At 41.0% G+C, this 15051-nt stretch overlaps 1 protein-coding gene across 5 annotated transcripts in view; it reads left to right on the top strand.

Moving 5' to 3' along the window:
• Window positions 1–15051, top strand: part of DNAH11 (dynein axonemal heavy chain 11) — a 364135-nt gene that overhangs the window by 191187 nt on the left and 157897 nt on the right. For all 5 annotated transcript variants that reach the window (XM_081536384.1, XM_081536387.1, XM_081536386.1 and 2 more), the window contains 4 exons: window positions 120–313; window positions 4561–4723; window positions 6124–6247; window positions 6669–6811. In XM_081536384.1, coding sequence (XP_081392510.1) covers window positions 120–313; window positions 4561–4723; window positions 6124–6247; window positions 6669–6811 — 624 coding nt within the window. The remainder of the gene's footprint in view (window positions 1–119; window positions 314–4560; window positions 4724–6123; window positions 6248–6668; window positions 6812–15051) is intronic.

A 15051-nucleotide genomic window follows, 5' to 3' on the forward strand; every position in this document is an offset into this window, starting at 1 on the left:
GAAGATGACATCCACCCATGTGTTGATTTACAAGCTTTTCCTGGACCAGTCACTCTGCCTCCAGATGAATCGTTTCTGGAGATTGACATGACCATATTTTTCACTTCCTCCTCCTGCAGGGTGTAGATAGCCATGTGCTACTTCAACAGCCCCTCATCTATTGCCACTTTGCTAATGGCGGCCAAGACCCATGCTACACGCCAGTGAAGGACTGGGAGGTGCTGAAGACATTTCTGACAGAAGCACTGGATGACTACAATGAACTCAATGCTGCCATGCACCTCGTTTTATTTGAAGACGCCATACAACATGTGTGAGTTGATGGGCTGTGATGCTTTTGCACAAAGTAAAAATGGATGGATGTCCACGGTTGTTGTTATTCAGTAGATCTTATTGAACACTCTGCACTATCAGTTGTTTTTTTTTTATGTTGTTTGTCTTTTGGGATTTTTTTGAACTATCAGTTCTTGTTTGCCATACAGTATAAAACTGATTGTCTCCATGAAACTTATATAATATTGAAACCCAATGTTACCTAAAAAAAGTGAAAAGAAAAACTTGATTGAGAACACAAGATAAAAAAGACAAGACGCAGCCCTCTTATATGACGTAAATATGTCACATACCTGTAAGTGCAGCCACTTATCATGCCATAAGCGAAAGGCAACTTGCAGAAGACCTCAAGAATGTACATGTGTAGGAAGGAAATTGAATTCTACACTAGAGAAAATTGATAACCTGAGTTAGGTAAGAAAATTATCTTTTGCAAAAAGTCTGTAACTATAAACGTATGGACCTGATTCAGAGAAGGTCACTAAGCTTGCCTTCAACATATTACAAGAATGTCAAACACAATTCTTTGTATAATAGTAGATAATTTTTATATAAATGAATAAATAAATGATAATAGGTTTAAGTGTCATGGTCCTTTAAAAGACTATTAAGTGTCTATATGAATTATGTCACGTCTTACATTGATATACTATTTTTTGAAGTGCCATGAGAACCATAATTTCATGTTCTTTCACTTGTACCTCTGTTAGGGAAGCATATGAAGAGAGAGGAAGGTAAGTGATTTGTTGAAAGTTTTCAAGTTTTAAATGACAGAGACAGGGCGGACTCATGCTGTTTTTACTTGATTAAGAATATTTATTGAGTGCCTACTGAGTGCCAAACAGGAACATCGCCAGCCTATTCAGTGTGTGTGTGTGTGTGTGTGTGTGTGTGTCGCTCAGTTGTGTCTGACTCTTTGTGACCCCATGGACTGTAGCTCGCCAGGCTCCTCTGTCCACGGTATTCTCCAGGCAAGAATACTGGAGTAGGTTGCCATGGCCTTAGGGAGGAATATGAAGAAAGAGGAAGGTAAGTGACTTGTTCAAAATCTTAAAAATTTGTAAGTGGCAGAGACAGGATGGACTCAAGCTGATTTTCCTTGGGTAAGAATGTTCATTGGGTGCCTACTGAGTATCAAACAGAAACATTGCCAGCCTGTTTAGTACTTATGTGCAAATTAAGGAAGAAAAAAGGGAAGGGCATGTTTTCTGGGCAGAAAACTAGAAGAAGACCCCTTTCCTGATGTAGTGTGACTGAACAGGCTCTCACCTCCTAGCTTGGGTGCCTTTGCTGTGCACCGATTGTGTGACTATCCATGACACCCTGCTATCAGACATTGCCCAAGTACTGGGGAGACAACAGCAAACAAGATAATCCAGTTATTTCTCTAATTGAGCTTATGTTTTAGTGATCCCATGGGATGTTTATAAGAATATGAACAAATAAGTAAGTGAGGAACATGGCAGAAAGTGATACATCCTGCTGAGGAATAAAATACATTGATTCTGAGCAATAAACGTGAATTCCCAAAGAGGGACTGGATATCTCTGTGAGGAGGGGACATTTAAGGTGATACTGAAATGATATACAGGAGCTCAGCATGGAAAGATCTGGAGGAAGAATGCTTGAGGTGTGGGCAGATTTCATGTGGCCCCGAGGCTGAATGTTCAAAAGCAGAAAGAGGGTCATTGTGGCTGCAGCATGGAAAAGCGGGGAGAAGGGTATATGACAAGGTGGGGAGGTGGACACAGGCCTCATGTGTACAGGGTGTTTTCTTGTAGCCAGGGGAAAGGGGGGTTTATTTCTTTCTAAGTGCAGTGAGAAATGCCGGGTCAGAGTTTAGCGTGGCAATGACAGGGTTGGTTGAGTAGTCTAAACAGCTGGCCCTTGCTGCTGCTTTGTGGGAAGTTGATGGCATCTTCCCTTCCTGTCGTGCTCCCAGGTAGCTGTCATTTCTCACTGCCTCTACTGGAGGTGTGCTGGAGCTGCTCTGACAAAATGCTGCAAACTGGGAAGTTTAGGAAAAGAGATATTTATTGTCTCACAGTTCTGAAGGCAGGAAGTCTGAAATCGAGATGTCAGAAGGGCCATGCTCCCTCAGAAGGTGCTGGGGAGAGCCTGCTCCAGAATTCTTTCCTTGCTTCTGGAAGTTGCTTGTCTTGTGAGAGCCTGAGTTCAGTCATCGCATGACCTTCTCCCTTGGTGTGTGTCGGTACCCAAATTTCTCCTTTTTATTAGGATATTGATCATATTGGATACACCCTACACCCATATGACCTTATTGTAACCAATTTCTCCAGTCACCCTATTTCCTAAGAAGTCTATATTCTCAGGTACTGGTGGTTAGGGCTTCAGTATATGCATTTGAGGGAATGCCATTCAGTTAATAACGCTGGCTTTTCTAACAAGTGATACTTGGGCAAAGATTAAAGTAATGAAATAAGTCAAGAAAGAAGGAAGTATGTGAGAAAAGCAATTGAAACAGACCCAAGAAATGTGGAGAATTCGATTTTAGAAGAGTCACTCCTTAAAATGTTGAGCCCAAGTGCCTAAGAAAAACTTGGGAGGCTTCCCTATCATCATTTATTATAAGCTTCCTACATATTGATTGTTTTATGGATCCCTTTGCAGTGACAGTCCTCTGATTAGCAGACAAAGGAAGCTTCCGTTAGAATCTCTGAGCATGGTGATAAGTGAGTTAATAATAATGCTGTTTTTGGTTGGGTTAATGTACGCTGGCCGTCTGTCACGGCTCGTGTGGAAGAGATGTCTTGTTGGCCCTGAGGAGTTGTCCCCTGTAATCCTTCAACACCGAGTTCTCAGTGACCTAAAAGGAAAAGCTGCTGCTTTTATTAGGGATTATGAGCTACTAACTGATTGACTCCATATCAGAGATGATTTCAGTGTGTCCTTGAACGTTGTAGAAAGAGACTTTGCCACTTACAGACTCTGTCCGTGCAGACCTCAAAACACACATTAAAATGAAATGAAAACCCTGCCTTGTAACTTGGGGTTTCACTCGTGTTAGAGTAATCTCACAGCTTTGCCAAGGTGGTTTTGTCATGTGGTCATGTGAAGTAAAATTGAATGAGGTGGCTGAGCTTGGAAAAATAACCTGTATTTTCAGTTATTGAAAGTTTTCAGGAAAGGATCGTGTGTGCTGGTCCTAATATAAACAATCCCAACTTAATTCTTTCAAAAAGTACTCTTTAAAAAAAAATGTGTTAAAGATTGTTTGGATTGTTCAGGACTCAAATTCATTTCAGGAAAGCAACTGAGAGCAAATACAGCAGTCTTTTTTTCTTTTTTTGCATTTGGGCTTCCATATGCTTATATTGGAGGCTTCCCTGGTGGCTCAGCAGTAAAGAGCCCACCTGCAATGCAAGACAGGCAGGTCCCATCCCTCAGTTTGGAAGATCCCCTGGAGGAGGGCATGGCAACCCACTCCAGTATTCTTGCCTAGAGAATCCCGTGGACAGAGAAGCCTGGGAGGCTATAGTCCTTGGGGTTGCAAAGAGTTGCACACAACTGAAGCAACTGAACACATGCTTGTGTTGATCATGTTAAAGCCAACTTATTCCTAGCTGTAAGATGTAGCAATAATATCAATAGGATAAGCATTCAGAACCTCTTCGATAATACAGAAAAAGGGATTAGTTGACTTTGCTGGAGATTTAACTCTTGGATTCTAACACTTTCCAAGATCGTTTTAGACGGCTCAAGGCACAGGGAAAGCTTTCATGCAAGGGAGATAAGAATCATGTAAAAAAGGCAAGTGTTTAAAATGCATGAAGTAAATTGCATGTGAGGTGTTTGTTGGTCTGAACAAATCAGTTCTTCCCAAAATAATTCTATAGCAAAGTTTCTGGCACAAAGACATTTTCCCTTTGATATCCTTATACATGGATACTGATGTGACATTAGGATCTTTCTTGCTAATCAGGAAAATGTGCTGCTTTGATGCAAGTCCTTGTCTTCATTTTCTACCTTCTTCTGGGGGAGAGTAACACAGCAGTGGGAGTCCAGATGTCATTGGCCAGGATGTTTTGTTAGGCAAGTGATGAGGGGGCAGATGCAGGCAGCATCTTTTTGTTTGGGAAACAGAAGAACAAGGACTGAAAGTCTGAAATAAAAATCGGAGTTTAGTATCTAAATATCTGAAAAATGAAACTAGCATAGCCCTGGGGCCCTTTGGATGTCATCTGTTGGGGTACTGTCTCTCCCCAGGTGTCGCATCAGCCGCATCCTGCAGTCCCCTCAGGGTTATGCACTCTTGATCGGAGTGGGTGGCAGTGGCAAGCAGAGCCTGTCTCGCCTGGCATCTTACGTTTGCAGCCTCGAGGTCTTCCAGATCACTCTGACCCAAGGCTTTGGGATCCAGGAACTTCGGGTAAGTCTGGAGATGGGCAGCCCCGTGCTCCTTCTGCCCCAGGATAAAGGTGCTCCAGTCAAGCATGGAGGCGGGTAAGCTCTTTAGAGGATTTAGTTGGCTATTTCTCCTTCATGGACTTCCCTGGTGGCTCAGACAGTAAAGACACTGCCTGCAGTGCAGGAGACCTGGGTTTGATCCCTGGGTCCAGAAGATCCCCTGGAGGAGGAAATGGCAACCCACTCCAGTATTCTTGCCTGGGGAGTCCCCATGGGCAAAGGAGCCTGACGGGCTACAGTCCATAGTGTTACAAAGAGTCAGACATGACTGAGGGACTAACACTTTAACTTTCTCCTTCATTGTAAAATTAATAATAGTAAACTGCTGCTGCTGCTAAGTCACTTCAGCCGTGTCCAACTCTGTGCGACCCCATAGATGGCAGCCCACCAGGCTCCCCCGTCCCTGGGATTCTCCAGGCAAGAATGCTGGAGTGGGTTGCCATTTCCTTCTCCAATGCATGAAAGAGAAAAGTAAAAGTGAAGTCGCTCAGTCATGTCCAACTCTTTGCGACCCCATGGACTGCAGCCTACCAGGCTCCTCCATCCATAGTATTCTCCAGGCAAGAGTACTGGAGTGGGTGGCCATTTCCTTCTCCAAGTAAACTGCTACCAACATTTATATGTGTATAAGCCTATAAGCCTGTCAAACTTGCTCAGAAAACATTTTATGAAATACTTGCCTACACAAACATGTTTTTCTTTTGTACTGACCGTACCTGATAATCAGCAGTATTCATACACCAATACGATGGAGCAGGGAAAAGATCCTTTTTTTTTTTTTTTTTTAACAAGTGCATAGAGATTTTTTCCACTTTGTATCAGATTGTGAAAATGTGATGGGGATACAGTCAAGAAACACTGACATGTTTTTTAAAATTTTTCTTTTGAATCACAACCGTACTTAGAAAATAGTACTTAGAGTTTGTGGCAAATGCTATTTTAAAGCAAACAACAAACCACTTGTTTTCAATATTACTAAATAAAACTAGTAAACTCTAAGTCACCAAACAATGAAGTAGACAGTTGTTAAAATGAGCCAAAAACTTCTTTTCACTGCATTGCTTGACAAATCATTACTGAATTCACTTTTGCTTGAATAGAAGGGAGTTGTTTGTTGGGAGCCTGTTTGCATCTTGGGCTCCGTGAAGCCACAAATATGACACTCATCATTATGTGCCAGAAATGGAGCTGATGTCGTAGTGTTTGCCCCCGTAAGTAGAGAGTCACTGAGAGGAAAGAACACATAAATAGGGGAAAGGACGGCACCCAGCCCTCCCCCGTAGCGTCTCAGTTCTCCCCACCCCTCGTCAACAGCACGCCAGCGTGTAACACAGTGTGAGTGATGGCCTCTGTTCCTTATAGGTAGATCTTGCCAATCTGTACATCAGAACCGGAGCCAAGAACATGCCCACCGCGTTCCTGCTGACAGATGCCCAGGTTCTAGATGAGAGCTTTCTCGTGCTGATTAATGACTTGCTGGCATCAGGTGATTAAACCAACACATTCCATGAAAGATCTTCCCCAAAGACAAATGATCTGTGGTTTCAGTGAACTTTAAATAGAGATAATTTGTCTTTGAGATGTTTGTCGGGGCATTCTTTGGGGAGAAACTTATAAACCTAACTAATTTGAAGGGTACCGCTTTCTTAGCCTGCTTACGATGTGAGAAGCCTTGCAGGGGCCTTCAGTGAAGTAAATGTTATTCCTGCCTGAGCAAGTTTAGTGGGTGGGTTTGTCATAGCTTGTCATCACTGTGTTGTGTCTTATAAATGCAAAACAAAAAATTGCATTTCTGGTTTCAAGCTCTATCATTAAAGCTGAACTTTGTATTAGAAAGCATTTTAAGTCATATCTAAAATATGAATTATAGCAGCCTTTTAATAATTTACTCATTCCTTTGGGGGTAGGGGAAATTCCTGATCTGTTCAGTGATGAAGATGTAGACAAGATAATTTCTGGAATTTGTAATGAAGTTCGTGGTCTGGGCATGGTGGACTCCAGAGAAAACTGTTGGAAATTCTTTTTGGCCCGAGTGCGACTACAACTCAAAGTAAGAAACACTTGTTTTCCTTGCATTTAGTTAAATGTGCTGTTTCAACTCTGATACGGTTCTATTTGGGAATTCATGTTGCAAGTTTGAATTCCAGTCATACATTTTGTAAGGACATCCAGTCATTCAGTGTAAAAGGCAATTTGCATATTTCCTCAAGTGTCTGGAGGGCACCTTCTTCAAGTTTCCTGCGATGCTGGTTCCCTACAAGTCCTTGTTCTAAGCAGATTGAGCACCCGAGTGAGCTGGACATGGTGCCTGTCCTTGAAGAGCTTATGCTGTTACAGGAAAAGAGACATCACAAATGAGTGTAGCCATGCTGATTCCAGAGGAGTTCAACATCCTTTCTCAGGGCAGTAGGCCTCCTAGAGAAAGTGGTGTGCTGTGTGTCAGGTATGGCTTGGAATTCCTGGGGATGCGATGGGTTGGAGAAGAGCTTTCAGGGAGAGGAAATAGCATTTAGAAGAGTTAAGAGTGGACTGCGTGGTACATACTTGGAGAAACCACAAATAGGTCTAAATCAGGGGTCCCCAGCCTCCGTGATCTAATGCCTGATGATCTGAGGTGAACTGATGTAATAATAATGGGAAAAAAGTACACAGTGAATGTAATGCACTTGAATCATCCTGAAACCATCCTCCACTCCCTGGTCCATTGAAAAATTGTCTTTCACAAAACCAGTCCCCGAAGGCAAAAGGATTGGGGACTACTGCTCTAAATGACTGGGACATAGAGTTCTTATTGGAAGAAACAGGTGGATCAGGCTGGGAAAGTTAATTGGGGTGAGGTAAGAGTGGGGCTTCCCTCATGGCTCAGTTGGTAAAGAATCCACTTGCAATGCAGGAGACCTGGGTTTGATTCCTGAGTCCAGAAGATCCCCTGGAGAAGGAGATGGCAACCCACTCCAGTATCCTTGCCTGGAGAATCCCATGGACAGAGGAGCCTGGCAGGTTACAGTCCACGGCATCACAGGAGTCAGACATGACTTAGTGACTAAACCACAAGTGTTTTGTAAATCCTTAAAGGAGCAGAGGAAGAGTTTGAGTTGAGGAAGTGATACTATGTTACTACTTCAGGGCAAGTAGTTGAGGGCTATCACTCAGATGATCTGAGGTTCAATCCAGAGCTCCTCCACAGAGACAACTCCATGCCCTAGTGTAGTAGGCACAGGGATATAATGTAACCGAGTAACAGCAGCAGGAAGGATTAAGTATTAGAACAAGAAACCTCGCCACACTCATGGCAGAAAGCCAATTGAAAATGCTAGTATGGAAAATTCAGTCTTCCTAAATATTTAGTAACCAAGCAAAGTTATTTCTTTGCTAGTCCTTCTAGTATTCTTTGCTAGTACTCCTTCTAGTACTCCTAACTTCTTTGCCACTCCTGTAAAGCCTGGAGTACACAGGAAGAAGGGGGATTAGCTGTGAATATGCCTCTGCCTGGAGGGCTTCCCTGGTGGCTCAGATAATAAAGAATCTGCCTGCCATGCAGGAGACCCCAGTTCAATCCCTGGGTCAGGAAGATCCCCAGGAGAAGGGAATGACAATTCACTCCAGTATTCTTGCCAGGAAAATCCCATGAACAAAGGAGCCTGGTGGGCTATAGTCCATGGGGTCGCGAAGAGTCAGACATGACTGAGGGACTGACACTGTGGAGGTTCAGGAATAGAGTAGCTCTGATTCTTCTCCACCCTCCTGTTTCAAATTCTACATTGGTCTTATTGAGCATTTCTGGTCTGAGGTTAGAAATCAGAATTTAAGATTCGGATGCCCAGAGGGTTTTCTGCCCGTCGAAAGTGTGACTAAGCCTATGTTGGCCAGATTGTGACAAGGCTGGAGATTTCTCCCTGTTCCATTGTGGTATAGTTGGGTCAAATTTTCTTTGTGAAATGGGAAAACAAGTACAACAGTGGAATTTGAGATAGTAACGTAATTAATCGGACTTCCCAGGTGGTGCTAGTGGTGAAGAACCTGCCTGCCAATGAGAGACACAGGTTCAATCTCTGGGTCGGAAAGGTCAGTAGCAATCCAAGTCTGTTGTTCAGAGCAGCAGAAGCAACATCACCTAGGAACTTTTCAAAAGTGCAAATTCTCCAGCCCCACCCCAGAACTCTTGAATTGGAAACTCTGAGTGGGACCCAGAAATCTATGTTTCCACAATCCCTCTAGGTGATTCTGAAGCATGCTGAAATTTGACACCCATTGTTATAAATAATGCTAGAATGAGCATCCTTTACAGATGTCTTGTATACATAACTTTGCTTGCTTTTGTAGGATAAATTCTTAGAAGGGAAATTGCTAAGTTCAATAGTTACACCTGGTAGTAGTTTTTAAATCATGCCTGCAAATTCTTTGATGTTCTTCTCATTCTCAGATGGGATCTAGGGCCCCTCTTGTTGGATCTGGGTGAGCTTATCACTGCTTCAGCTAACAGAGTAGGGTACAGAGCAGCACAAGTGATGCTGAGTAACCTCTGAGGCTGAGTCATAAAGGACCCACTTTTCCATTGAATTGCACATGGTTTTGTTTATGAGTTCTGTGTATATTAATCAGTTAGGCTTATATATGGGTGTCAGATATTTTTCCTATTCTATTATTTATCTTTTAAATATATATATTTAAAAGACGTGTGTGTGTGTGTGTGTGTGAGTGAGTGAAAGTGAAAGCCACTCAGTCGTGTCCGACTCTTTGCGACCCCATGGACTATACAGTCCATGGAATTCTCCAGGCTGTAATACTGGAGTGGGTAGTCTTTCCCTTCTTCAGGGGATCTTCCCAACCCAGGGATCAAACCCAGGTCTCCAACCCAGGTCTCAAATCCAGGCAGATTCTTTACCAGCTGAACCACAAGGGAAGCCCAAGAATACTGGATTGGATAACCTATCCCTTCTCCAGTGGATCTTCCCAACCCAGGAATCAAGCCGGGGTTTCCTGCATTGTAAGTGGATTCTTTACCAACTGAGCTATCAGGGAAGCTCTATATATGTGGTACATATCTGTTGATTTGTTTATAACTCTGAAAAGTTTTTTAAAGTTTTTACACTAGACTGATCAGTGTTTGCCTTTGTGGATTTGGGGTTTCTTACATATTTAGGAAAGTATTTTTTTCTGTCAGATTTAAAAACTCTTCACTAGAAGCAGTTAGAACTCATTTGGACTAACAAATGAAGAGAACAAGAACAGTTCTGGAAAGCCTCCCTCCCACATCAGAGTCCAGACTAGCTCAGTAAGCCCCTTACACACCCATGCTTTCCTGCCCTTCTCTCCCGCCAGCATCCATCCTGATGCCTCCTGCCTCATGGCCACATGACAAGTCCAGTGAGGTCTATATTTCCGGCAGGAGAAAGAGGGGCACAGGAGACTTGGGGTTCTCTGAATCAGGAATCCACAGCTCCCCCAAATCCCTAAGCTGAGATCTTACTGATCACAAGTGTGTCCCTTGTCACCTCCACCTATGAGGGAGTATGTGGAGGTGCATATTTGATCTTGTCACAAGGGCTTTATGGATGAAATTTGACATTGGGTTAGAATAGCAGCAGCAGCAGCCATTCTGGGTTCTGCATGCTTTCATGGTCTATGCTTAAAACTGTGCCACATCTGGAATACACGTATTGTTATATGTGACATAGCATGAGCTGAGAGGTTTCAGGTTAGTTTTTTTCCCCCCAAAAATATGTTTTTATCTTACTAATTTAAAGTATCACTTTTATTATATGCCAGATAACATATTAACTGGGTCTATTTACAAATCCTCTACTCCATTTTCTTGATACTACTGCTGATTCTAGCTTTGTGCTGTGTGAGTTATGAAACCCTCATTATACTTTTTTTTTTAATCTAGTGTCTCATTGCATGTATCTAGTTTTTCTTTGTTGCCCTTAGATATTTTTATGTTTTGATAAACAGCGGAATCATTTTGTCAAATTCTAAGCACATTCCATTTAAATTTTGGCTGAAATCATGCCAAAAACTTTTTTTAATATATTTTAGAGAGAATTTACTCTTCATGATAAAAAGTCATTTATTGCTTTTGTAGAAGGCCTATTTCCTTCATAAAGCTAATGGTATGTTGTTTCTATATAGGAGAGCTGTTGATTTTTAATTTTGTAATCAGCTACCTTACTGCCTCTCTGATCATTTCTGTTAGTTGGCTGATATATAGCCTGAAGATGATGATATTTTGTCTTGCCTAATATTTTATTTATCCATTCTTCTCCCACATTGTATTGTCAAATCTACAGAATAAAGTGTTTCTGATGTTCCACTGTTAGATTTTGTGTTGGCTTTTGACTCAGGGTGTGTCTTCTTAGGGAAGTATCTACCTATTGAATTCTTCTGCAACATCTTTTGAGATAATGATATGGTTCTCCTTGAACTTAGTAATATTCATGTAGTTCAGAGACAGTATGGAAGTTTTGCATTTTCATATTGTTAAATCCATCAGGACTTTCCTTTATGTGTTTCCTGTGATTCTATGCTTCAGCAGGTCTTACTAGAATTGAGACCATTTTTATGTTTACCTCTGTTGTTGTCTAAGCCTTTTCATCATCACCTTTTTCAGTATGCACCTTGGTACTAGCTAGAATTTATTTTGGAGTTAGATATGGATCATTTTTCCTTGTTGTCACAGGATTACTAATTGGATAATTTATCTCTTCCCTATGAAAATGAGTAGCAGGGTTTTTTAGTTTTTTAAATGCTAAGGAGGAATAAGATCTCTGCCTTGAATATTTCACATCCTTCTTGGCATTGTCACTTAGTTTGCTACCTTATGAGAAAGGTTAAAGGTCAGTGCCTTAACCTGAGGGAGAAACAATGTAGCGAAGAAACAGGTCACGTTTCATCTAGAAAACCACAGCTTCCTTCTCTTCTTCCCTATGTATTACCCTCAAATCCTTGGAATTTTTTTTTAAGAATAATGGATTTCTCTGTGTCAGTGTCATATTAAGTATATTGTGATATTCGGCAGCATGTGCTAAAGACTCAGAATTTCTGATGAGGTGACATTTCCTTTGTGTATGTTCCTTGCTGGGCAACACGGGAAGCTGGATGTGCAACAAGGGTTGGTGAGCATACCTGGCAGGTCAGGCTAAATGATGTGACGTTGCCAGCCCATTACCCATGTTCGCTTCCTATTCAGAATGCAGGGGCAGCGAGAACCTGTTGGCATGTGAAACATGACCTCTGACTCCCACAGGGCAGTGCCCATTAATGATGATCAGATGTGTGTTCTTGGATGGGCTGAAGCAAACCAGTGAATCAATGTCAGATGCCCGCTCTCCTTCACATTTGTGTGTGCGTCTTTTCCCACGTAATTCTCATCTTACACCTGGAGTAGAGTACTCTCATTCTCTTCTGCTAACTTCAGTTAACATGAAAACTCTTCTTTCTTGTCTTCCTTCCTGGCTATCTGATGGCATGAGGAAAAGAACACGTGGTATATGTAGCTGCCCCTGATTCTTTCACCAGATTTTGGATATCTGTTCAGTTATTCACTACCTATGGGTGTGTCTGTGTAGTTTTTACTTTGTCCTTACGGTTTTATATTTTTAAATTATATATATACTTCCCTGGTATATGTGTGTGTGTGTGTGTGCAATGCAGGAGACATGGATTCGATCCCTGGGTCAGGAAGATCCCCTGGAGCCTGGAGAAGGAACTGGCAACCCACTCCAGTATTCTTGCCTAGGAAACCCCATGGACAGAGGAGCCTGATGGGCTGTCATCCATGGGGTCACAGAGAGTCAGACATGACTCAGTTGAGTAAACAAAGACAAATATATGTTATGTATACGTGTGTATGCATGTATGTATATAGAGAGAAGAGATTCGTTTTTTATAAGAAGCATATGTTTGTTATAGAGAATTAAATACAGAACCATATGAAGAAAATAAAAACTAGGCTTAGTTACATTATCTAGAGATAATGGCTGAAAACATATTGGTTTATTTTCTTCCAATCTTCTATGTGTATAGACACACATACAAAGCATTTATTCAGAACTGATTCTTTTTTTCACATCTCTATTTTGTCTACCTCCCTCTTTGCCATTTTGTTTCAAAATCTCCCACAGGGAAAAAAAAATATCAAATAACTCTAAGAATTTGGGGTATGGGGTGAACTATTTAACTCAAATGCACTTTATTTTCAATAACTGTTTGAACCCTTTATCCAATTATACCCTTTGCCAATTCCCTCTTGGTTTGTTAGAATTTTTTATTGATTTATGGGAGCTCTTTATATAACTCAGTGTTAAATATATGTAATTTTCTTCTTCATAGATTTGCTTTTTAGGAAACATTTTCTTACTCTGTGGTTATGAAAATATTATTCTGATATTTCTTTAAATTAATCTATAGTTCCTTTAACGTTTAGCCCTGGGTTGCTTTTTGCAGTATAAGGTGGCCTTTCTTTTTCTCCCCAAAATTGTCCCAACACCACTTATCATATAATGTTTCATTATAACCAATTTGAAATGCTACCTGTACCATATGTTAAATGCCTAAAAGTGGGGTTTGCCAGCATCAATGACACTTGTTCTTACAACTTCCTGTGTACAGAATGTCAGCAAAAGTGTGACCACTCTGCTAACAGAGCAGCACAGATCACAAGGAAGAAACCTTATGGGTCCTTCAAATATGGACCCAGTTAGTAGATGTTCAGGCATCTGCATCTGATGTTCTGTTTTTAATAGCCACCATCATACAAGGTTATGGGGCTGCAGACCGGCCTGAAGGTAGTGTATGCAGTGCCAGCCCTACAGACAAGGGATTCTTCTCCTCATATATACAAGAATAAGTGAGAAAGAAATATAGTGGGGAATATAATTCCCACTGTCTTTACTCCTCAAGAATACATTTGCTCTTTGCTCTATTGGTCTTCCACATACAACTTCTTTATGAATTGAAGAAGTTTTCAGTTAAGAAAAAAATAAAATAATTAAAACTCTCCAGAGAAAAATTTTTTACCCCTTGTAAAAATCTGTACTGACCAATATTCACAAGTGAAAGGTCATGGGAATGGTTTCATTGTGTGTTACCTACAAAGAAAATAAATGTAAATACCCATAGAACGTGTGCATGCTGTAGATGCTGTTGAACCTCATAAAAATAATTGAAGTTAGAAGGTTATTAGGTGAGGAGATGATACAGAAAAATATATAAAGATTATAGTGATATTCAAACAGTCAAACTGAGGAATCGTTTCTAGGCTAAACTTCCATTCCTATGAGGATTCTCTCAATAAGATTGAGATCTCATCATTCTTGAAAAATACTAAGACTTTGAAGATAAATGCAAACACAAGTTATGGCTGAAGTTATCACTTCAGAAGCTTCAGAAGTGAATATGTGGGAAGATTACCTCTATATGAGAATAAACATATCAACTGGAAAAAAATACAGTGATGGTAGCAATTCAAATTTCTGTCACAAGAGGAAATGGACTGAGGCCTTTAGTGATATACAAATGAATATGTACTTGCATGGGATCTAATCTAAAAGAAATTGAAATGTATTACAGAACACAATGAAGAGGGGGTTATTGCAAATGAGTCATAACACCTGTGTAGAGGGGAAAAAAAGGAATAGAAAATTCTATGGTATGGATACCAAAAGCAAGTTCCTGACATCCAAATGTTAGAGCTGTAGAAAATATATAGATGGTGATTTCAGGGTTTGCTTTTTACTTGTGAGAATTTGCTTTTAGAAAAGAGCACAGCTGTCTGAGGCATTTTTAACTTTCTTAGCTGACTTTTCTTTCCAGTCCATTGCTGGGAACTAACTTAAGCCAATTTGGTCATTTGCAATTGTGAGGCACTATCTGGGGATATATTTCAGGGACCTTCAGTACTTGGAAGTAGATGACACCAGCTCAGGGGATGGGGACTGATCCCCCCAAATCTCCCAATTTAAGGTGTACTGCAAAGAAAGAAGCCTCAGACTGAACTCTGGTATATATAGGGTTTGTAGCACATAACTTAAAGCAAGTTTTAAAGTCTTAAAATCTGCCCTATAAGCTTGTAATCCCGACTCTGTCCTTTTAGGAACCTGACTAGTCCTCTGGGAACTTGCCTTTGAGGCAGGTATAGAAATATTTCATGGTAGGATTAAGCTAAGATTCTCATTGGTATTACATAAAAGTACAAAAACATTCTCCTTTCTATAAGCTATTTACCACAGAACTGGTCAAATCCAAAAGTCTAAGGTGTCAAGGGGAAAATTACTGGGATACTTTAAGACG

Source organism: Giraffa tippelskirchi, chromosome 10, assembly GCF_054371585.1.
Source record: "Giraffa tippelskirchi isolate mGirTip1 chromosome 10, T2T-mGirTip1v1.2.pri, whole genome shotgun sequence".
Taxonomy (NCBI): Eukaryota; Metazoa; Chordata; class Mammalia; order Artiodactyla; family Giraffidae; genus Giraffa; species Giraffa tippelskirchi.